General features: G+C 44.1%; 1 protein-coding gene across 1 annotated transcript in view; it reads left to right on the top strand.

The window, feature by feature from the left end:
- The window catches only part of Kiaa1549l (KIAA1549 like), a 338,970-nt gene that overhangs the window by 195,139 nt on the left and 118,986 nt on the right, over window positions 1–24,845 (top strand). The window contains exons 3-8 of the mRNA XM_045156985.1: window positions 1,469–2,068; window positions 5,000–5,115; window positions 10,275–10,494; window positions 11,730–11,863; window positions 20,889–21,051; window positions 22,997–23,056. Of these exons, the coding sequence (XP_045012920.1) occupies window positions 1,469–2,068; window positions 5,000–5,115; window positions 10,275–10,494; window positions 11,730–11,863; window positions 20,889–21,051; window positions 22,997–23,056 (1,293 nt within the window). The remainder of the gene's footprint in view (window positions 1–1,468; window positions 2,069–4,999; window positions 5,116–10,274; window positions 10,495–11,729; window positions 11,864–20,888; window positions 21,052–22,996; window positions 23,057–24,845) is intronic.

Below are 24,845 nucleotides of genomic sequence, written 5' to 3'. Positions count from 1 at the left end.
AATGAGATAGTTCCTCCTCCCCAGGCTCTTCCAAGTAAAGATGTTTCAAATATTCCTACTGCAAATGGATTCACCTCTGATTTCAACACCGATCGTCTTTCACTTCCCACCATGACAACACCAAGAGCGAACCTCCTTGCTGCAGATGTACCTCCGCAGTCCACGCTCACCATGCAAGCCACTCCAGCGGGTTCCCCGTCTCCTGGCTTTTCCAGCACCAGGCTGGAGACCGACACAGCTGCTGTGGGCCCATCTGAGCTGCCAGCTTCCGCTTCCAAGCAGGTGACAGCATTTTCCTCCTCCACTGATGGCTACGATGTCTCAACAAGGGGCCACATGAAAAAGCCAGCAACCACAGATGTTTTCTGGAGCTCTCTTTCAGCAGAAATTGGATCCCTTTCCACGGAATCTGGCTTGCAGCAGCAAACAAATTATGATTTAAATACTCACATAATTAACTCCACAAGTTGGGCACCTCATTCAGCTTCAGCGGCTCCTCCCAGTGGTATAACTTCAGCTGCCAACGCAGTCAAATCTACAAATTCCAAAGAGACTGCTGGGCAGTCATTGGCTGCAGAAAGCTTTAACTTTCAGGAGCTGGTCCTTGGGCTAAATGCCAACCACGCTATACAGTCATCAGATGAGACCATGGCTAGAAGTCATACAGACCACTTGCCCATAAACCCTAGTTATGATCCTGGAGAGTTGGAGACAGCAAAGGTTGAATATTACCCACCCACAAGTCACCATTCTGTGGCACAGCCCCATCTCCATCCGCCCGTCCAACTGACCCATGCTCTTTGGCCAACCAGGCCAAGCCTAACTTCTGCAGCTAGGATGCAGGAAATGCTTTCAGATGGAACAAATACAGGTTTCCAGATTTCCAGTGCCATCCATTCACCACCTGGGAAGAATGCTTCCACACCATTCCAGAGTGTCCTGGGATATCACTCAAACAATGACTCTCCTCCTATATCCACCAGAGCCTTCCCCATGACTCCCTCCAGAGTGCTGCAAACTTCTCAGCGCCCCAAGAAATGGACAGGTGCAGCCACTCATGCAGGTAGTTTGTTTCCTGCTCCCCAGCAAACAGGTATGACTGCTTTCATGGCCAAAGCATTCTCAAGCTCAACGCAGACACCCAGCTCTGCTCAAAAGCAGCCTGCTCCCTTTCAGTAGCGAGGTACCAGCTCCAGATAGGCATGTCACTGATTCTTTGCCCACTTCATCTTTTGAAAGTATCCCAAATTTCTGTCCCTGTTACTAGCCACAGCTTTGCTATAAGTGGCGTTCTCATTATGGTTAATTGGCTTAATGAGCCCAAGGCTAATTTGCCTGAGTTCTCCCCGCTGCAAGCCTAGAGTGCAGTCTCGCGCTAGCAACCCCATATGTATATTCATTCATCATCAGGACAAGTGACGTGTACACTTCCGGGCCAGTGACAAACTTTGCCTTTTCTGTCTTGCAGCGGATTCCTCAGTGTCATCCAGGGCAGAGCCGACAGCAGCCACCACAGCAGCCACATTGTTTCTCAGAAAATCAAGTCCGGCAGCGCTGTCTGCAGCCCTTGTTGCTAAGGGCACCGGTAGCAGTGGCTCAGCCAAGAGCAGTTTGACCACTGCTCAAGTTAAAAATGTCACCAATAAAGCAACGTCTGCCCCAAGGGTGACAGCAGGGCCAGTCCATACAGCCTTCCCATTCACACCAACCTACATGTTTGCCAGAACAGCCCACACCCTGAGCACACATACAGCCATGCAAGGGACCACAGGCACTGCCTCAAGCCTGTTGTCCACAACACACCTCCCCAGGAAACCACAAGCCATGCACACTGGCCTCCCAGACCCCACCAAGCCACAGACGCCCAGAGCACCCACACCCCGCCCTTTGACAATCACCGCAGCTCTGACGTCCGTGACAGCGTCAGTGAGGTCCACGCGGCTGCCGTCTTTGCAGATGGGAAATACTGACGCTGCTCTTCCTGCCGTGGCCACTGCAGCGGTCACCACAGGCAAAATGGCATCCAACTTGGAGTGTCAGATGTCCCACAAGCTCCTAGTGAAAACAGGTGAGAGGCTACTGTTCTAATTTGTTATATACAGGCCTGACCTCAGAGATACAGTGGCATGATTTTCTGGTGTAGATTAGCCCTTTTTAACTATATAAATATATATATATAAATATATTACATATATATACTTTTTTGGGCTGGAGGAATGGCTTAGCGGATAAGGCACTCACCTCCAAAGCCAAAGGACCCCCCCCCTCAGGACCCATGTAAGCCAGATGCACAAGGTGGCACATGCTTCTGGAGTTCATTTGCAGCCACTGAATGCCATGGCACACCCATTATATTTACCCCCTCAAATAAATAAATTAAAATATACATATGTATTATTTACTATTTATTTGCAAGGATGGGGAGAGAGAATAAGAGAGAGAGAATTGGTGCTCCAGGGCCTCTTACCACTGCAAAGGAACTCCAGATGTATGAACCACTATGTGTATCTGGATTTACATGGGTACTGGGGAATTGAACCTGGGCCATCAGGTTTTGCAAGCAAGTACCTTCAAATGTTGAGCCAACTCTTCATCCCTAGTTTAGAAGCTCTTACCCTGGAGTGAGCTTGCCTTCCCTCTCCCAGAAGGCTGGAGATGTGGTTGTTGCACCTGGGAGAGGGGACTCTCCTGGAACCTGTAGGTACCCAGGATTCTGCAGATCATTCCCCACTGCTCAGACAGTCCACACAGCAAAGAATAACTCAATGGGACAAACAAACACACACGCACACGTGCACACACACACACATGCACAGGCACACACACATACACCACATGCACACATGCACACGCACACACACACCACACACCATGCATGCACACACACCACACACACACACATGACTTTGGAAAGGGGACTAGTTACAAAGAAGGGATTCAGTGGAAGTGGAATGAGATAAGAGAGCAGTGAGGGTGAATATGATATAAATCCACTATATATATGTGTGAAATTGTCCAAAAATAAATTTTTAAAAATTAAGAAGGAATAGTCCAGGCCAAAATATCAGTATGCCAAAGTTGAAAACCCTTGACTTTCATCAGGTGTCAGTGGAGAGGAGGAGCATCAGGTGGCACGGATTCTATTCCTAAATTGGCCCTGACATCAGAGGCCCATGGGCAACTGAGCTCTTCCTGCAGGCCTGAGGGTGCCCAGTGTATAAAGGGTACCAGTGATGTTTCACATGAATGAATGACGAGATCCATTTCACACAAAATCTTGGAAAGCCCTGCAGCATTCAGAAAGGCTTTTTGTCATTCATTTTCTTCTTCTTTGGTGTCTGCATTTTCAGCAGCTACCAAGAGTACAGCCAAGGTACACCTGGAGGGAGCTGGGATCTCTTTCATCGTTCAAGCAGAAACTTTGTGGAAGGAGCTGGGCAGGCAGCACTGCAGCCATGAACAAAGTAGGGGTACTGTCTCTGCTGCCCCGCTCCCCAGTTGCAGCGGCATGTCTAGAATGCCCAGGAAGCTTTTAACAGTGTGGTGTTTGCTATAAAAAGCACTAGACAAATATTTGAAAGAGCATGCCAGTGTTGAATGCTTGCACCACGCCTTCCTCCTCACTCCACAAAGAACTAAGTGAAATTATATCTCGAGACGTTCCCTGTTCTAAAATGGGAAATTGTGAAAGTAGGCATGAGATAAATACAGTATCTCTTTCTATTTGTCAAGCAGTTATACCATCTGGGTTTCCACTCCCCTGTCCCGCTCTCTCCTCTGGAGGGGAACGGCAGCCATCTCACTCCATGCAGACGCATCCTCCCAGCTTCCTTCTTCACCTCCCCCCAGCCCCAGCCACACTGAACTGGGTGTTAGAATTCCTTCCTGTCCTCCACTCTCTCTCTCTGCCACCTGGCTTCTTTCTGCCACTTCCTCTAGTGCATGCTGACACCATTGTTCACCTTGCTTTCTTCAACTCCATCCATATTTGTCTCTTTGCCATCAGACCTATCTAATCTTCAGTCTACAATCTCTGAAAAATATTTAGTTTATTTATTTGAATGAGGGGTAAAGAGACATAGAGAGCAACTGGGCGCACCAGGGCTTCCAGCCTCTGCAAACAAACTCCAGGCACATGTGCCACCTTGTGCATCTAGCTTATGTGGGTACTGAGGAATTGAACCTGGGGCCTTGGGCTTTGCAGGCAAGTGCCTTAACCATCAAGCCATCTCTCCATCTTGTTCAGTCTGCAGTCTTTTAGAATATATGCCTTGCCTAAAACTCATCATTTCCTTCTGCACTCAGGACAAGACCTAAACATTTACACTGACAGGGTTTCTTTCTTTCCCCAGTGCCTTTGCACTTGGCATTTCCTGCATTGCAAGTGTGTGTGGGGGGGTGCTATCACTTCCCCTTGCCTAGCTTGCTCCTGTCAACCTTCAGGGTGTAATTGAAACATCATGTTCTATGGAAACTTTCCCTGATCCCCAGCCTCTTGGAAGCTTTAGCAGTGTCCTGGCTTCCCTTCCAGCAGCATCTGTTATATTCAACTACAAATGCCCATGCTCCGTGCCAGCTCTGCCTTGCCTGTCTCCACCCACCTGTGAGGTGGGTATCCTTTGTGAATTCAGAGTTGGTTAGCTCAGGGCCCAAGTACATCACATCAGTGGTTGAACACTGATCCATTCTGGGCAGGTGCTTCAGAGCCTGGCTATCAAGTTCCCAGGCAGTGTGGGTTCCAAGTAAAGTGCTACCAGCATGCCAGCCCTCTGTCCATCCAGACTACACAAATGGCTGGAGCCTTCTTCTTTTGGATCTTAGCAGGACCGTGGTCACTACTCAGCCTGTCCCCTCACTGGTAGACTTTTGCTTACCAGCTGAGCTCTGAACTGGATGAAGATGGTAACTGGGGGAAGGGGGCTTGCTTATTATGAGGCTTACCTTTGCCCTTGATGACTATGCTTCTGTCTCTTCCCTCCCCACCCCCCCCACCCCACAGTTCTCTTTCTTACCCAGAGAAGAGTGCAGAGCAGTGAATCCTTGAAGCTCAGTGTAGCCAAAGGGCTCACACAGGCATTGCGGAAGGCTTTCCACCAGAGCGATGTCTTGGCTCAGGTAAGCTCCTTGCTTTGTAGTCAGGTCCATCTTGCCTTGCTTCCCTCTTGGGTCCAGAACATGTGTAGGCTGTTTTCTTGCTTTGTAGGCACCAGAGTTTACTAAAAGTGGGAGAGAGGGGGTGAGAATGTGCATGTTCGACTGTGTGTGGGCATGGGTGTGTGTGCACATATGCATTATGTGTGGGTCAGAGGTTGACATCAACTGTCTTCTCTATTCAATTCTACCTTATTTTTAAAAATATTTTATCTATCTATCTATCTATCTATCTATCTATCTATCTATCTATCTATTTCTTTATTTACAAGGAGGGAAAGAGAGAGAGAATGGCTGTGTCAGAGCCTCTATCCACTGCAAATGGTCTCCAGACACATGCACCACTTTGTGCATCTGGCTTTACATGGGTCCTGGAGAATTGAACCCAGGTTGTTAGGCATTGCAAGTAAGTGCCTTAACCTTAGAGCCATCTCTCCAGTCCCTCCTTATTTTTTTGAGTCTCATTGAATCCAGAGATCACTGAGATGGATAGACCAGCTAGACAGAAAACCCCAGGAATTCTCTTATCTCTGCCTCTCTGGCATTGGGGTTACAGACACACACTACCACACGGGCTTTTCCAAAGGTGCTGGGGGCTCCAAACTCAGGTCCTCGTGCTGTGCAGCAAACACTTTCCTAACTGAGCTGTCTTCCCCGTCCTGAATCTGTCATGTTGGCAGATGGCTAACATGTGATAGCTGAGGAAAACGTCACATTTGGGAATGAAATTTTTTGAGATGACTTACCTTATGTTAGTGTGTGTGCGCACGTGCACACACATTCTCTCTCTTTCTCTCTCTCTCTATCTATCTCTCTCTCTCACACACACACATACACACACGCGGAAGTCAGAAGACAACCATGAGATGTCTCTATTCCTCTTCTACTGTATTTGAGATAGGGTCTCCTGCTACAGCAGATAGATGTCAGTCTGTCCTTTGAGCCTCAGAGCTTCCTGGCTCTGCCTTCCATTGTCATAGTTGTTTGGGATCACAGATGCATGTGCCACTTTGTTTCTGGCTTTATGTGGGTATTGGGGAGGATCCACCTTGGGTTGGCAGGCTTTCAAGTAAGTGCTTTTAACCACTGAGCCACCTTCCCTGCCACTTTGTGTTGCTACTTATTGTAAACTTGAACTTGCCATTTAAAATCTCTCCCCTTTTTTGAGCAGTGGATTTGATATGGTACATCTCCACAAGCCACTGCTTTCTTCTTTTGATATCCTCACCATTATAAATAATGATTTCATTCTGGACACTGGAAAACTATTTGGAAGTCAGACATGGTGGTGCATGCTTATAACCCCAGCACACAAGAAGCTGAGACAGGAGGATTGTCGCAAATTCAGAGCCAACCAGAGTGAGACATAGTCTCAGACAAAAACCAAAGGAGCAACCAAATACAAAAAAATAATTCTCAAACTTTGCTTAAGTTGCCAGTGGTAGACGGAAGTAAACAATTTTTTTCTCCAAATACTTCAATGCCAAGTGCTATTTTACAACTGCCAGCTGATTTTAGAGGCATATCCAAATGATAGAAGCTTTGTTTTATACTCTTTTGGTTCTATTCCAAGTGTTAAAGTAGTCAATGCAATTGGCAGTCAGTGGACTCCCTTTTCACCACTTAACCCGATCATTCTGTTTTTCCTGTGAGGTGGTGTGTGACAGCTGCTTTCAGTCTAGTGGTTCCTCCCCACTCATCACACCAAGAACTAGGAATGAGATTTGGCACATCTTTTATTGGCTGTTGTCAATCTCTCTTCTACAATTCTAAAAAAGAAGGAAGAAGGGGAAGGGAGGGAGAAAGGGCAAGAAGGGAGGTAGGAAGGGCAGGAGGAAAAGAAGAAGGAAGAAAGGAAGAAGACAAGGAAGGAAGAAAAAAAAGGAAAGAAGGGAAAAAGGAATTCTATATAAGACATCGATGATTTTTGACCAGAAACTTTAAAATTTTTAAATTGAAAGTTGTAGAAGTAAATGTTCCCATTCGGTTGCCTGATCCAGTTTCCACTAAATTTCAGTCATTTTCCAGTGACCTTCACAGTTTTCGTCTTTTCCACATATCATCACATACCATGGTAACAATTGGCTTGTTAAAAAAAACAAAACACTAAATGCTCTCATATTTGAAAACTGAATACATTTATTTTGATGTTTTTGTATTAGCACCATAAATGGAAATCAGGATCATTTGACACAAGTAAAAGGTAATGTTAAAGATGAGAATAATGGGGACTGGGGAGATATCTCAGCAGGTAAAGTGCTTGCCATGGAAACATGAGGACCTGAATTTGGATCCGCAGCATCCATGTAAAATGCCAGTGTGGTAATATGTGCCTGAAATCCCAATGCTGGGAGGCAGATCCCCATGGCTCACTGGCTAACTAGTTGAATCAGTGAGCTCTAACTTCAAAAATTTAAGTGTTTAGTTAGCCTGGACTAGAGTGAGACCCTGCCTTGAAGATGCCAAGGAAATAAAAAAGGTAGAGGGCTGGAGAGGTTGCTCAGTGGTTAAAGTACTTGCTTGCAAAACCTGACGGCTCAGGTCCATTCTGGGTTCAGTTCTCCAGTACCTGCGTAAAGCCAGACTCGTTTGCAGCAGCAAGAGACCTTGCCTTAAAGAAAGTGGAGCACAGGTGACAACTCTGACCTCCACGTGTGCATACACACATAAGTAAATATGAGAAAAGAAGGCGATGGTGCCAAAGAGGTGGCTCACTTAAAGGAACTTACATACAAAGCTTGACTGCCCAGGTTCTATTCCCCAGTACCCACATAAAGCCAGATGCACAAAGCAACACATGCATCTGGAGCTCGTTTGCAGTGACAGGAGGCCCTGGCACACCCATTCTCTCTCTCTCTCTCTCTCTCTCTCTCTCTCTCTCTCTCATAAATAAATAAGTAAATAAGAATGGCAAGTTGAACCTGACATGGTGGTGCAGGCCTTTAGTCCCAGCACTTGGGACACAGAGGTAGGAGGATCGCCATGAGTTTGAGGCCACCCTGAGACTACGTAGTGAATTCCAGGTCAGCCTGAGCTAGAGTGAGACCCTACTTCAAAAAACCAAAAAACCAAAAAAAAAAAAAAAAAAAAAGAATGGCAAGTTGAGCCATATTTACAGCATTGGTGTTATCATCCATTTCAGGCATTAGAAAAAAGTAAGGTGAAGAACAACTGGGAAAGACAACCAACATCGACCTCCACATGTACACACAAATTTGCACAGGCACCCCCCCCCCACACACACACATGAACACACATGCATATATATCTATCGCATATATATCACATGACAAAGCAGTGAGAATAATGAACTAATTAGCTTGCTAAGTTCAAGCTGTAGAAGGCTTGGAGGCAGAGCCTGGCATCTCTGTTGAATTTTTTCATTTATTTAAAGGAAAAAGAGAAAAAGACTAGCAAAGGCTAGAGAGGTGTTAAAGGCAAATAGTCTCTTAGTGGAAGCTTGCTTTTTGAGATCATGAGAAGGGGATTGTTTGGGGCTATGTTTGTGGTCTGTCTTGAAGCCCCTCTGGTTCTACCTTGTCATCTTTTATACCATCTTCAGGAGAAGAATCAAGGAAGGTTACACTGTGGAGGGACAAGAGTGCACCTGAATCAGTCATTTTGGTTTCTTTGGAAAATACACATGACTTGGGGCCCTGTGCATTGTAGCCATTTGCCTATATCTCTAGCCCTACATGACATTGCTAATGGAGATGTGAGGGTGGGGGGAGGAAAACAGAGGTTCAATGTACCCTGGCATAGAAGTCCAGTTTAATGAGGCAAAGAGTTCTGAAGGTGGGTGGTGTTGGCGGTACCTGTTATCTGTGGACTTGATGCCAGTAAGCAGTTCATTTGAACATGGTTTGGGGGTAGATGATATATGATGTGTATTGTACCATGGTAAACAGAAGGGGAACAGGAAGTATAACTCAATGGTAGAACAGCTTACGCACCTTACACACACAACGGTTCCATCTCCAGCATCACACACACACACACACACACACACACACACACACACACACACTCACATACATACACACACAGAGACAGAGAGAGAGAGAAAGATAAAATGATGTGTGAAGAAATAGCTATAATACATGCATATAAGTGTATATATGTGTATAAATATATGCATATGAAGTATGTACTTCTATGAAAAAGGACTGAAAGGAAATATACTCAGCAGTTATTGCATACTTATATTATGGTGGTGTTGGCAGTATTAGAGGTCATTGCTATTTTTTCCCATACTGCCTAGAATGCTAATTCTATAATAAACATTACATTTCATTTATTAAAAAAACAAATATTAATATAGCACCAAGAAATCAAAATATAATACGAATAAATCATAGAGTCTCAAAGCCAGACAGAGCTCAATCCTTGATGTCCCTCTGGGGGAAAAGCCTTCTGTGATTCACCCCACCCTGGCAAGACACAACCAACTCTGAACTGCTTTTCTCTTTGCTTCAAGACAGAGGGCTCCACTCTAGTTATTTCTTGGTCTCCCCTCTGAAGGCACCCCACTAAATTTATCATTAGTGCCTTTTACCTGTCAAAAATAATGAAAATGTAGCAGTGCTGTTTTTTTCAGCATTCTGTTGACAACATATCTCCTCTGCCTCTTCTATCTTCTGGATGATAATTAGTGCTCATAGGATCATAGTCATATACGTTATGAATTCAAAGACACAAATTTGGGCTGAGAGATGGCTTAGCAGTTAAGGTACTTGTGTGCAAAGTCAGAGGACCCTGGTTCTATATCCCAGGACTCACATAAGGCAGATGTACCTCTGGAGTTCGTTTGTAACAGCTAGAGGCCCTGATGTGCCCATTCTCTCTTTCTCTCTTTTTCTTCTGCTATCTCAAATAAATGTATAAAAAATAAAATATTTTTAAAACACACATTTAATTTTACTTCACATAGATTTTATGTAATTTACTCATTTTATGTAATTAATTTTCTTGTATTGCAATACTTTGAAATTTGCTGATTCACATGTACATTTTATAGTACTGTTTAGAATATTTGTTGAATGAAGGAATCTAAGGAAGCAATTGTGAGTCTAAGAACCCTAAGAACTTAAGTCATGAGTCCTGGGTGTCCATTTCTTTTGTAGGTGGACATTCTAGAATATTCCCATAATATCTCAGTTGGTTATTACGCTACCAAAGGGAGGCTGGTTTACTTGCCTGCTGTTGTGATGGACATGCTGGGTGTGTACGGTGTCAGCAACGTCACTGCCGATCTGAAGCAACACACCCCAAACCTACAGTCTGTGGGAGTCCTTGCCTCCCCATGGAAGCCCCAACCTGCCGGCTACTTCCAGCTGAAAACAGGCAAGTCATCTGCAGGATCAACCAAGTGGATCGTCTGCTTTCAAGTGCCACTGCTAGCTGCTCTGTCATCTCCTAGCATCTCGTACCTTCTTCAAGCTGCCCTGCTGGTCAAATATCCTACTGCGCTGTCTAAACTTATATAATCCTGAATTAATTTATTTTTCTTTTTTGTCCTTATTTTGTTGCCTTCCTTCTTCCTCCTTACATTGAATCCCTTCTTTCCAGATAGTCCTCCTACTAGCTTTATATTTGGTATGTGTTGGGGGGGGGGGTTGCTCTCTTCCATCACTCATGACAAAATTTTGATGGGCCCAATATTGTGCAGCTCTTGTGTGGATAGTGACCATCACTGAGTCATAACTGCCATAGCGTCTTCATGTCCAGAAGACAGCATTTTTTTAAGCAATGCTGTGGCTCTTACATTCTTTCTGCCCATCTTCCACAGTATTCTTTGCACCTGAAGAGTGTGACACAGGTGTCTCACTTTGTGCTGAGCACTCAACAGTCACTTGTCCTTAGCATTTTGATGAGTTTTGCATCTCCCCAGTAGTTACTGCTGACTACTTAAAGAAGCCTCTCTGACCAAAAGGGAGAGCAGCACTAATCTGTGAGCAGAAACTTGAATATTTAGAGAGCAACTTGATGGGCACAACCTATCCATTTAATCAAAGAACAGTAGTAGCTTCCTCTCCCCCACTCCAGGGCCAGTGACCTGCCCAGCCATAGGCTCTTGACTATGTTTCCTGTACCAGGCATGAATTCTATCCCATGGAGTAGGCCTCAAATGCAATCAGAGACACATTGGCTACTCTCATAACAGTCATGCTATGATTACACCAGAAGGCACTTCTGGTTTGCAAGGTTTGTAAAGAGTGGGGAAAGCATTGTGAAGGAAGCAGTCAGCTCAGTAAGGAAAGATGGTGGATTTACCCTCTCTCCACTAGTAGTGGTAACTCTCGGGTTGTTATTTGCAGTCTTTGAGCAGATACCGTGTGTTCTAGTCAGATAAAGTCACAGCACCCTTCAGTTTATAGAGAGTCTCAGATTCAGCCATGCTCTTGATCTTTCTCTGCTATAAATCATTCCAGGAGCTGCTTTCAGAACGATAATCAAAACCTTGTCTGGTCTTGTTGTCTATTTAGCTGATTTCCTTAGCCTTAAAAGCACTATTGTAGAAATTTGGGGAACTAAGATACAGACCTTTGGGGAGCACTGATTGATGGTTCTTATTCTAGTGCTGCAGTTCGTGAGCCAGTCAGACAACATACAGTCCTGCAAGTTTGCCCAGACCATGGAGCAGAGGCTGCAGAAGGCATTCCAGGATGCGGAGAGGAAGGTCCTCAACACCAGAAGCAACCTGACGGTTCAGGTAGGGAGGAAGGGCTTCAGGCTACACAGTTGATGGGCAACATGATGGAGATGTCGGCCAGAAATAGTAGAGAGTCTTCCATTCAAAGTTAGCTTGGGTAAATGTAGTGCTGCATTTTGGGCAGGTGATATAGATAGTTTGTGGCCTTGGTGAGGAAGTCTGGGGTCTGGCCATAGCAAGAAGAATGGTGCTGTGTCGTTATGCACCTGCTATTAGTTTGGGGTTTTATATTTATTTTTGTTAGCTGTTGCTTTCTCTGGGTTTTCTGATACTTTTATCATTAAAAACTTAGAGCTAAATATACCACATAAAATATATCAAATATCTCATATACAATGAATGAGTAAATTGTAAATCACTAATTCATAAAGACTTGCCCAATGGGACTTGGGAGATGACACAGTCAATAAGTGCTAACCTCACAAGCATGAGGACCTGAGTTTCACAGAACCCATGTAAATGCTTGGTCTAGGGGCACATGCCTTCATCTCAGTGCTGGAGAAGTAGAGATAAGATGTAAGACGCTTGCTGGCCCATCGGTCTGGCCTAATCAGTGATCTCCAGGTCAGTGAGAGACCCTGTCTCAAGGAGAGGTGACAGTGTACTTGAGGGTGACACCTGAGATTGTCTTTTGGCTTCCACACACATATGCATACACACACATGCACACCCATTCATGCATACCACACATACATAATCAAATGCAAAAAAAAAGACCTGCCTTTTGTGTGACTTGCAGTGGGCTATATTCCAGACAGCCACAGGAACAATCAACACACACACATGCAGAAGCACACCCACAGTCACACCCATAACTGTAACTTTACAGTGAGAGCTTACTGTGTGCCAATAATTGTCCAAAGTATTTTATGATTATGTTTTTATATAATACTCATACATCCTTCTGAGATAGCTCTGGTGGGAACTGAGAGAGGGACTACGAAACGTCCAGAAGGTCCCATGGTTGGGGAAAAATGGAGCAAAGACTTGAGCCGAAACTCCATACTGGGGCTAGAGAGATGGCTCATTAGTTAAAGGTGGTGCTTGCAAAGCCTGATGGCCCAGGTTCAGTTCCCCGGTACCCATGTAAAACCAGGTGTGCAAAGTAGCACATATGACTGAAGTTCATTTGCAGTAGCAGGAGGTCCTGGTATCCCATTTTCTCTCTCTCTTCTCTCTCCTATCCTCTCTCTCTCTCTTCTGTCTTTTCCTATGTGCCTCTCTCCAATAGGTAAATATTGAAAAAGGAATTTGCCAAATAAAACAAATTCCATCTTCTTGTCCACTAATCTGTACTGACATCTATGTAGTGTAGTAACAATGTCCTGGAAGCCTTTGGCAAGGGAATGAATTCTTTCTCAAAGAAATCCCTCCCTGGTGCATCATGTATTTCGGCTTCCTGAGTAACAGTACACACCACCAAATGCCTCCCTCAGACCCCAGTTTTGCAGCTGTGTAGACACCATCTCTGGGAGGACAGGTGCTTCTCAGTGAAATTCATCCTTCTCCCAAACTTCTCTAATTAACGCTGCTGCTCTTCAGTCTGCTTTGACTACTGAACTAAAGCCTTGGGCAATTAGACTTGGTGCTTTTGAAATTGACATTTAGCGTAAGTGAATTATCAACAAAGCCAGTCTGATGTAGAAAGCACCCACTTTAATTGGAGCAGGCAGCATTTTTTTTTTTTTAATCTAGTCTTAGGCAAAGTGGATAGGGAAGTGTCTCATTTATGACTTGGTTTGTATTTAGACTGAGATCTACAAACATGTCACAGACACGAGCTTTTACAAAAGGAGTGTAGCTCAGCTCCCATGGGAAATCATTTTCGTTTGGAGCAGATTTGTGGTCCTCACAGGTGCATGAGTCGAGGTGGCTCTAGGCAGCAGACTGCAAGACCCCGAGGATTCTTGAATGCCTGCTCTTCATCCGGCACTGGGAGGAACCAAGATGAATAAGTGGCCCTTAACCTAGGAAGCATCTCTCAGTTGTAGACTGAAAACTTTCTCAAGCAGCAGACATTTGGAAAAGTCTATACCAGGTGGCCCAACCATTGTGTCTAACTCGCCTTTAGATGCTCTTGCGCATCTAAAATCCCTTGAGATCAATGACTAATTAGATGAAGTATTTCCTTAACCTCATTTAACCTTCTACCTTGGCCAATAGGAAACACCGTACCATGTTTATTACCTGTATTTAGCAATCTTCTCTCTTGGCCTCTAAATCATGCACAGGTAACTTTATACTAGCCAATGCCTCCCCCACACACCCAGGGTCATTGTTTATCTGTTTTTCTAATTAATCTGTTTTTGTAATTAATAACTTTACATTTTATTATATTAAGTATAATTTGTGCAGTACCTTGAGTCCTTTGTGCAATAAAATAATGTGAATATGTAATTCCTCAGGGAGACATTGAAAAGGTGACTTTTTAAAAACCATGTTGCATTGATATTAGGGCTGGATTACAGCATACTCAGTGAGGACTGTTTGGTTTGTAATGGAACTCAGGCTTACGAGGCATAAACAGAAGGAGGCATTGATGGGCTTGTCAGATTAAAAGTAAGTGTTAAGACGCAGCTGGATCCAGGTGTTTTCAAGGTGTTCTCTCTTCATGTCTTGGCTTACTTTGGTCAGTGCTTGGCATCATCCTCATCTCTATTGGATGGCCCTTGGCATCTTCAGATTTGCCTTACCTTTATTGCTTTATATCGTGTGGGCCCAATGCACCTTTTTTGTGTCATTTCAGTTCAGACTCTGGAACTGGCTCTCATTGGTCCCATGGTGCCTGTTTCTGGATCAGTCACTGTGGCCAAGGAGATGAAATGTCTCAGTCAATACAGCTTGCTCAGGTGCCCATTCCTGGACTATGAGGGGGGCAGCCTACTCCCAAAGCACATGGACAGAGGGAAGAGGGAGGTAACTCTCCAGAGGATGCTGGGAGCAAGGCAGTAACATTTAATAATGAGATAAATGAATTCACATGAGTGAGAAGAGATGAGACTATATACATCCAAGAGGAAAGGGATTAAGGGACAGTGTCCCCTGTGAGGGCTGCTTTTGTTCAGGACATGGAATGACTCTCTGGGACCAAGGCCATGGGCTTAGTCTCAGGCCTGTGGAGATGGCAGAGCCACTAAGAGTCAACATGGTTTTCTTGGCTATAAAAATGAGTATATTAAGGAACTGGGATACTTCAGCTATAAAGATCTAAATTTTCCCCAAAGGGAACAGTTGATTTAATGTAAGCCCATGAAAATCCAATTCTGGAGGCAGAGACAGGAGGATTGCTATAAATTCAAGGCTAGCCTGATCTACAGAGTGAGTTCCATGTCAACCAGAGCTATACAACAAGATCATATCTCAAGAAATATTGAAGAGGGTCTAGAGAAATGACTCAGTGGTTAAGCGTGCTACCTGCGCAACGATGAGGCCAGAGGTAGCCTGAAACTGCCCAAGTTTGAATCTCCAGAGCCCACATAAGCAGTTTGTTTGTGGCCATGTACCTGTAACTCCAGTCCCATAAAGGGGAGCAGAGACTGGGGAATCACCTGGGCTCTCCAAAAGTAGGAAGCTCCATTATCAGTAAGAGACTGCAGCCCAAACAAGAGCAACAGGATGGGACACTCAATGTTCTGCTCCAGCCAAGCCCATCGGTTGCAGAAGGACACGTGCAGGTGCATACCCTATGCCACACACATAAACATCATTAAATATACACATATGTACACAGTGTCCAGCAGTGTTTGGATCAACATGAATGAACACACACCAAGCAAAACATGATTTAATGGAGGGCCAGGGGGACACACTAGTGTTCTCCAAACTGACCTACTGCAGCTTTTATTCAGTTTAAGGCAGTCAAAGCTATGGGGAATCTAAGTATAAGACAGCTCACGAGTTTACATCAGACCAGATCATGAGTTCTTTGTTTAGGTTTATTTCATCAGAAAATCTTTGGAGAAGCTGTGAATTCCTGTCTTCAAGAAGCTCCACCCAAGACTCACAGTCTTCCATGTCCCCAGGCTTAGCCTGTGCAAAGACTAGCCTTTTGCCAATTAGCTTGATCTATGCATGCACATGTGTGTGCATGCACACTCACACATACCACGAACAGAGGAAAGAAAAAGTCTTGGTGATTTTTTTTTTTTACAAAAATAGAGAAATTCATCCTAAAATTAAAGCAAAATCTTAAAGAGTGAATAGACAATCTTGAAGACAGACAACATGTATAGGTTTCATACTTGCTAATTTCAAAACTTCCTACAAAACTATGATAGTCAAAATAGAATGGTTTAAGTCTCTTTAGTGTTGAGCTCTCAGCAGCTTCTGGTTTTCTGCTTTGGTGTATTTTGAGTGGGAACTTTGCAGAAGAGGGGGCAGAAGGAATGTAAGAGCCACAAGGTGGTAGGGAATATCCAGAGACATTGCCTCCCAACAGTGACTGACTGCTGCTCTCACAACTGTATGGGGGACACCAGCAATCTCCCTAAGGAGGGCCATCAGTGGAGTGGGGGCAGGGAGGAGGGAAATGATAGTACCAACTTATAATGTGTCCATACAAAGTTTCTGCTTAGTATAAAAAAAGGGGGTGGAAACAGAGTGGTATCCATGTATGGACGGTCATACAGACCAATGGTTTAAGTAGGGGAACCAGAAACAAAGCCATCTGAATACATTCAAGTGGTTTGTTTGAAGGCTATTCAATGGGGAAAAGGATAGTCTGTTCAACAATAAGAAAACTGGATATCCACATGCAAAATAATGGAGCTGGACCCTTACCTAACATCATCAACCAAAGTTAATTCAAATTGGATCAAAGACATAAATGTTAATAGTAAAACAAGAGGAATCATTAAGCATAGAAGAAAATTTTTATGGCCCTGGGTGTGTTGCATCTGACCAAAAAGTGTAGGAGCCAAGAGAAACAAAACAAATTAGACTTTGTCAAAATTAAGAACTTTGTTCATCAAAAATTACTACCAGCAGAGTGAAAGATACGTCACAGAACTAATAAAACATATATATTCTGATAAGCAATTCACATGCAGAACATATAAACATGTAAAGACCTCCTGCAATCCAACAAGGAAAAAAAAACCTAATTAGAAATACACAAAGAGGGCTCAATACTAGAGCACTTACTTAGTATGCACAAGATTTGATTCCAGGCACCACAAAAGAAAGCAAAAGAGAATGATAGAGAAAGAAAAGAGAGGAAGAAGGAGATAAAGAAAGTGAGGGAAGGAAGGAGGGAAGGAAGAAAAGGAGGGAGGAAGGGAGGGAGGAAGGAAAGAAGGAAAGAAGGAAGGAAGGAAGGAAGAAAGGGAGAAGGAAACAAAAAAGGCCTCAAATCAACAGGTAGCCATGAGATACCATTTAACTTCTATTAGGATGGTCATTCCCCGACAAGGCAATACAAAACCCCAGAAAATAGTAAGTGGTGATGAACGTTGATGAGTGTTGAGAACCTCGAGTCCTTGTCCATGGCTAGCGGGAATGTGGGGTGGGCAGCACTGTGAAAGCACTATGTTGACTGTTCTTCAACTTAAGCATGGAGTTATGAAATGACCCAGGAAAACCATTTCTGCCTACATGTCAAGACAAATTGAAAATGAGAAATAGAACAGGTATTTCCACACTTAGTTCATTATAAGCATGCACAATAGCCAAAAGTTGGAAGGGAAAAAAATAACCAATGGATGAATGGAAAAAAGTGACATATAAAATACAGTGGAATGTCATTCAGCCTTATTAGGGAAAGCAATTCTGATGCATGCTGCAACGTGGATGACACTGAGGACGCTGTGATAAGTGAAACAAGACCATCACAAAAGGACAAATACTGTAAGGTTCCTCTCAAAACAGACATCTAGAGTTGTCGAGTTAATAAGTAATCTCATTTATAAGAACTTTCAAACTAGCTGGTGCCTTCCAGGGGTCTGAAAGAGGGAGAAATTACAAGTTATTTAATGAGGACAGAGTTATAGTTTGAGACAGTAAAAAATTCTGAAGATGAGTGTTGGTAAAAATGACCAGTGAATATAAATGCACTTAATTCCGTTGAACTATATATTTAAAAAGCATCCAGTAGCTGCCAATATGGTTCAGTCATTAAAGGCTCTTGCTTGCAAAGTCTGAGTCTGGGTTTGATTCCCCAGTATCCACGTAAAACCAGATGTGCAAAGTGGTGCTTGCGTCTGGACTTCATTTGCTGCAGCAGGAGGCCCTGGCACAAATAAATAAATACATAAAGTAATGAAGCAGTAGATGGTCTCTACACAATAAAAATGAGTGAAAGTTGAAGTGGTTATAAGCTTTTCTTTAAAAAAAGTTCTTCAAATAGCTTATTGTGTTTTCTTAAAAAGTGTAATTTACCTGGCTGAATGCCATCTGCACAAAGATATCTGTACTGCCAGCTTTATGGGCTCCTTGGAGATCCAGGGAGGTGTAGAGTTGTTGAAATGGAGATAAATAGAATATTTCCAATGGAGATGAAGATTGAAAAGTTATTGTTATTGCAGCTCTGGAGACAGCACACAGGATTCTTGAACATGCTAGACAAGCCCTCAACCACTGAGCTACACCCTCAGCCCAGAAAGTTGTCTTTTTTGAAAGTTTTTATTTATTTACTTAAGAGAGAAAATGGGAGCACCAGGTCCTCTAGCCACTGCGAACGAACTCCAGACTCATGTGCTACCATGTGCATCTGTCTTATGTGGATTCTGGGGACTCAAACCTCAGTCCTTAGGAATCTAACTTTGGTTCTTAGGCTTTGCAGGCAAGTGCCTTAACTGCTAAGCCATCTCTCCAGCCCCAGAAAGTTATCTTTTAAAAAAAACACCTTATTTATTTATTTATTTATTTAAGAGAGAGGAGGGAGAGAGAGAATGGGTGCATCAAGGCCTCCAGCCAGTGAACTTGAACTCCAGACATGCGTCACCTTGTGTATTTGGCTTTCATGGGGAATCGAACCCAGGTCCTTTGGCTTTGTAGGCAAGTGCCTTAACTGCTAAGCTACTCTCCAGCCCCCAAAGTTATCTTTTTGTTGTTGTTGTTGTTTATTTTTATTTATTTATTTGAGAGCAACAGACAGAGAGAGAAAGAGGCAGATAGATAGAGAATGGACACGCCAGGGCCTTCAGCCACTGCAAACAAACTCCAGATGCATGCGCCCCTTGTGTATCTGGCTTACATGGGTTCTAGGGAATTGAGCCTCGAACCAGGGTCCTTGGGCTTCACAGGCAAGCACTTAACTGCTAAACCATCTCTCCAGCCCCAAAGTTACCTTTTAAACTATGACTTCATTATGATCCTTCAGGTAGCAGGATGATGAAGTGTTTTGAGTTGTCAGAAAGGAGTGTCCTTGAGCAGAGGTCTGAACACCTGGCCAAGCCACACTCCAAAACTATTTTCCAGGAGAGTGAGAATTGAGCAGAAGTGTTGACTTGGATGGTCCTCAAACGTAGGGCCATGACTCTGGCTTAGTGAGTTGATGGACAGCTTCTATATGTGGGGAAAGTGGATGTGGTCAGCAAATGCAAAGAGCTACTTCCAGCAGCCTTCTTTAAAGTCAGGTCTGAGAGCAAGCCTTCAGGAATGGTGCCTGAGTGCAAATGTCCCAGCAAGGCCAGTGGCAGCTGGTCTCTGGGTGGGAAAGACATTTAGTGGAAGTAAGGGCAGGGACAGCTGGGTACCCAGGCTGTAATAGGCTTTGATGGGGCAAGGAAGGCTGTAGTCATAGCTTCCTGAAGGAAGGGTGGCCTGGCACCAACACACTTATCTCCCTTCTTTTCTCTCTCCTATCCACCCAGCTCCCTTCAGCTAATGCTAGTGTGCAAAGGAGCCGCTGTTTGGTACACGGGAAGTGGGATAGGGGCAGGGTCCTATACAAAACATACATCTCGCTGAATCCAGTGACTTCCTCCTGCACGTGTTTTTCAAATCTGCAGGATATTTTTATACATTCATTGACCCAGAAAGACTCATTTTCTGGCAACTAAAAACCTGAACTAGACAAAATGTGAAAAGAAATCCATGCTGTCTCATAAGATTTCTTCCCCCCGCCCCCCACAATCATGTTCTACACTGAGTTAATGAATAACAAAGACATGTAATTGCTCTCTTGGGCTGGGGAGATTGTTTAGTGATTAAAGACACTTGCTTGCAAAGCCTGCTGGTCCAGATTTGATTGCCAAGTACCCATTTAAAGGTACTCGCAAAGTGGCATGTGCATCTGGAATTCATTTATAGCCACAAGAGGCCCTGGCTTTCCCAAGTGTGGTGATGCACGCCTTTAACCCCAGCCCTTGGCAGGCAGAGGTAGGAAGATCGCTGTGAGTTCGAGGCCAGCCTGAGACTACATAGTGAATTCCAGGTCTGTCTAGGCTAGAATGAGACCTTACCTTGAAAAACCAAAATAAAAGAATCAAAAGAAGAACTGCTCTCTATAGAACCTATTTTGTGCTGCTGAATCCATTTTATAATCAAATTCATTCATCTTGCCCATGACACCAGATGTACATTTCTGTCACTTAAAAACTTTAAAATTCACTGACAGATTGACTCCAGTGTTGTCTGTTTGAGAAGCTGAGCTCTCCTTAAACCACCATCTCTATGCTCAGTTTTATACTTCCAGAGTTAAAAGTCACTTGGGACAATTTAGCCCCCAGAAAATGCGCACCGTGGTTTAAAACTTGAAGTCAGACTGCTTGATGTTGAGTTTTGACTGTCACTTATGAGCTGTGTAATTTTGGACAAATCCTTCAGTCACTGTGGACCTCAGTGTCCTCATCTGTGACTGGTCACCCCTCCCTGGGTTGGGTGAAGATTAAGTGACACCCTGCATCCAGTAAATAGTCAGTAAATGGTGACCTTTTGTTATTCTTGTCTCCTCTTCGCTGTTCCCCCACCACCCTTCCATTGCTTCCCCGCAACTTCCGTTTAAACTTCCCCTCACGGCCTCCACAACACAGACCCTCATCTTATTTGGCATGTCTCCCTCCCCTTTGCTCCTGTGTCCATTCAGATTGTGAGTACATCCAATGCCTCCCAGGCGGTCACGTTGGTATACGTCGTGGGCAATCAAAGCACGTTCCTCAATGGCACTGTGGCCAGCAGCCTCCTCAGGCAGCTCTCAGCCGAGCTGGTCGGGTTCTACCTCACCTACCCACCACTCACCATCGCTGAACGTGAGTACATCTGCCTCATGCACAGCCTGCCCCGTGGTCCCCCCCGCCCCCGGGCCTTTCTTCATTGAGCTATTGTGTCCGGCCACATGCTAGATATATTATCCTGAGCAACTGAAAATTGCAATAAATATGGGTTGAATTGGATAAATGGAAAGAAAACAAGTGCTTGGTGCCTACAATCACCCTATAAGGTGGGTGCAAAACTAGAAGAGAAAATTGAGGCCCCAAGAGGCTTTTATAGATACCCACTCTCCCAAAGCTGGTGTGACGTTACCCTGGGATATAAACCCGAACACTGTCTTCTGAGCTTATCTGAGCTTACAGTGTTGCCTTCCAGGCCACCTGTCCTTGGAGCAAGCTAAAGTGGTTGTGGATTTTTTTTCTCCCCTTTGCCCTTGGCACATGCACCCAACCTTTGGGTCTTGCTGGCTACAGACAGCAGAATAAACTATTTGCAATCTATGTCATGACTTTACTTGATGAAGTCTCCATAGTCTATGGCCTCAGCTGCCCCTGCTGCTTCTTATATAATCCTGATTACTATGCAGTCACTTGGACTTTGAAGACAGTGCAGCCCACGTTTCATCCCCAGACATTTACTTAGCTAAAGGAAGTAAAGGTTTGTACCTTAAATGTAATCATTCTTGCATTTCACAAGGTCATTGCACAAGGTTCTTTTTAAACACCTATTAGCAAAATTGTTTCATAATGCTCTCTCCGATTGCTTCTGATACTATAAATAAGTGGGATAATATGTGCGAATGACATACTTCACATGTAACAGCCCCTGAGAATGTTTTTAACATGTGTTTACTGGCAAGTTTTCGCAAACTTCTAAGCAGCTAGGAACTATGACTGAGTTTTATGATAAGATGATTACATAAAAGATGCTATGTCAGGGCTGGAGAGGTGGCTTAGCAGTTAAGGTGCTTACCTGCAAAGCAAAAGGACCCAGGTTTGATTCCCCAGGAATCATGTAAGCCAGATGCACAGGGTAGCGCATGCATCTGAAATTGGTTTGCAGTGGTTGAAGGCCCTGGCTTGCCCATTCTCTCTCTCTCTCTTTCTATCTCTCTATCTATCTCTCTCAAACAAGAAAAACCTTAAAAAAAAAAAAAAGATGGTATGTTGCATGGCAGCAGATACAGAATTTATTTTCTTTCACAATTTTGATATTCCGACAATAACTACAATTAAGACTTATGCTAGGGCTGGAGAGATGGCTTAGCGGTTAAGAGGCTTGCCTGTGAAGCCTAAGGACCCATGTTCGACTCTCCAGATCCCGTGTAAGCCAGACACACAAAGGTGAGGCAAGCACAAGTTGCACATGCCCACTAAGTGGTTCAAGCATCTGGCGTTCAATTGCAGTGGCTGAGGCCCTGGTGCACCAATTATCTCCCTCTCTCTGTGTCTCTCTCTCTCACTCTCTCTCAAAAAATATTTCTAAAGACTTATGCTAGATTCTATACTTAGTCCTTTGCATGTGTGGCTCTGATAGTCATCATACTTGTGAAGCAGTATGAGACCTTTTGCTATAAGCACTAGGGTGTCACACTTATACCCTAGGACTGGAAAAATCCCTTCAAGAACTAGCAACTCCTAATGGCCTCAGAGATGCTGGATGTGTGCTGAGGAATCCCAGCTAAGAACACCTGCAGCTGTTGGTCTTAATAAGGACGTTCCATTTAACAAGATTGCAATGGAAAACCACCTAGAGCAGAAACCCACAATCCCCCCCCCAAAAATGTTGAAACCCCCAAGCCCCCAAATGTTGACTTTGTACTGGGTCTTAACAATAAGATAGTCCGACCTGTGTACCACAGAACACCCAAGAATGACAAAGCTGGATTTAGCGGCTTGAAGCTCATCACTTTGTATGTTTCCCCGATAATATTTATCTATAAAAGCCTATAAAATTTTTTGATGTATTTCTTGTTTGTTTTAGCACTGGAATATCCCAACCTTGATATATCAGAAACAACTAGAGACTACTGGGTCATCACAGGTAATCTTGCTTTGTTATTTTTCTCTTCCAACTGTCACAGACTTTTCTAAAACTGTATGACATTTGGATAGGATTGGCACTTTTCTTTGGTCTTGTTTTTATAAGTCAAGGAGTTCCTTCTGCAGTATTTGAAGTGAATGGAGTAAGCCACGAAAAGATCACCTTGAAGATGATTATTCATAAATAATTTGAGACTACTACTTTTGTGGTCATATCCTCGACCTCCTCTTTGAATAAAGTAGGCCTGTCAACAGCCACAGCCCTGACGTGTAGTGTCTAGGTCATGTCCGTGTGAACAGCTATGTGTGGATAGATGCCAGGCCTCTCTGCATTGCTCTGTAAGACCCAAGGTAAAGCCAGAGGAGGGCTAGGTGTGCGCTGTTCCTTCTCAGGACACGTGTCCTACCCCCACACCATTCTTGCTGTGTCCTGCTAGGAGGCGAGCCAAAGTAGAAACACACCAGTGTTCTGGTGGCCTTTACTTTCTTTGACATTTTGCGGCTGAATTTCGTGAAACAGCAAAAGCATTCTGTTAATGACTGAAAGCGAAAGGAGATGACAGATGTTCGTAGGAGGAAAAGTGGCTAGCCCAGCTATCAACAGGAGGACGTCGAGAACTTTATGAGTTGGCTGGAATTGCTGAAACAATGGAGAGAAAGTTGTATTGTTAGACGATCAGGGTAGTGAGGGTTTGATTTCTCCTGAGGCCCCTCTCCTTGGCCTGTAGTTGGTCATCTTTCCACTTTGTCTTCCCAAGGCCTTCCCTCTGCATCTTCTGTATGTACTAATTTACTCTTTTTTAAAAATCATTTTTAATTTTTTTTTTATTTTAGAGAGAGTAAGACAGAGAGAGAGAGAGAGAGAGAGAGAGAATTGGCATGCCAGGACCTCAGCCATTGAGATCAAATTCCAGACGTTTGCACCACCTAGTGGGCATGTATGGCCTTGCACTTGCTTCATTGCATCTGGCTTACATGGGATCTGGAGAGTCAAACCTGGGTCCTTAGGCTTCACAGGCAAGCGCCTTAACCGCTAAGACATCTCTCCAGTCCTAAGTCTTTTATTAGTTATTTATTTGTAAGCAGAGAGAGAGAGAGAATTTCTCCTTATGATGAAACCAGAAATATGGCTTAAGGGCCTACCCTTGTGACCTGATTTTTTCTTTATTGCCTCTTTAAAGCTAATCCAACTGAATTCCATTATATTCTGTGGTAGCAGGGATAAGGGTGTCAACATGTAGACTTGGGGAACACAGTTTAGCCCATAACAGAGAGGTGGGACAGCATGGAAGACATGTCTGAGTGAGCAGGCTGGTCTCAAACTCTCTTCCAGGTCCCGTCTGCTCTCAGCTGCCATCTCAAACAAACATCAGGTGGGCTGCTGCTTAAAATGTGAGCCCTGGCAGGTGACAGCTGCCCAAGGCCTCTTCTAAATCACAGAGAATCCTCCACTGAAGGGCCTTTGGTATGCTCAGGTCATTTTAATGGCTAAGAAAGCAAACTAAAGAAACACATTTTTTTCTTAAATGAAAAACCAGCATATAAGCCTGAGAGAGAGAGAGGGAGTGCTAACCCAGCAAACATACTTTTGAGCCAGCAGGTTATGTAACATTACAAAATCGCCTGTCCTCCTCAGGGAATGGTGTCTCCTCATTTCCAGATACCCCTCCTTCTTTGAGCATGAAGGTTTACATTCAGCAGTCGCATATCCAGTCTTAAACACAGGTTGTCCTTGACACACAGGCACCAGTATCACTCCCTCCCCATCTCCCCATGCCTTGTCTTGCCTC

This window comes from Jaculus jaculus, chromosome 8 (genome assembly GCF_020740685.1).
Source record: "Jaculus jaculus isolate mJacJac1 chromosome 8, mJacJac1.mat.Y.cur, whole genome shotgun sequence".
Classification (NCBI taxonomy): domain Eukaryota; kingdom Metazoa; phylum Chordata; class Mammalia; order Rodentia; family Dipodidae; genus Jaculus; species Jaculus jaculus.
The sequence above is the reverse complement of the archived record's forward strand: the minus strand, read 5'-3'. Positions and strand labels throughout refer to the sequence as shown.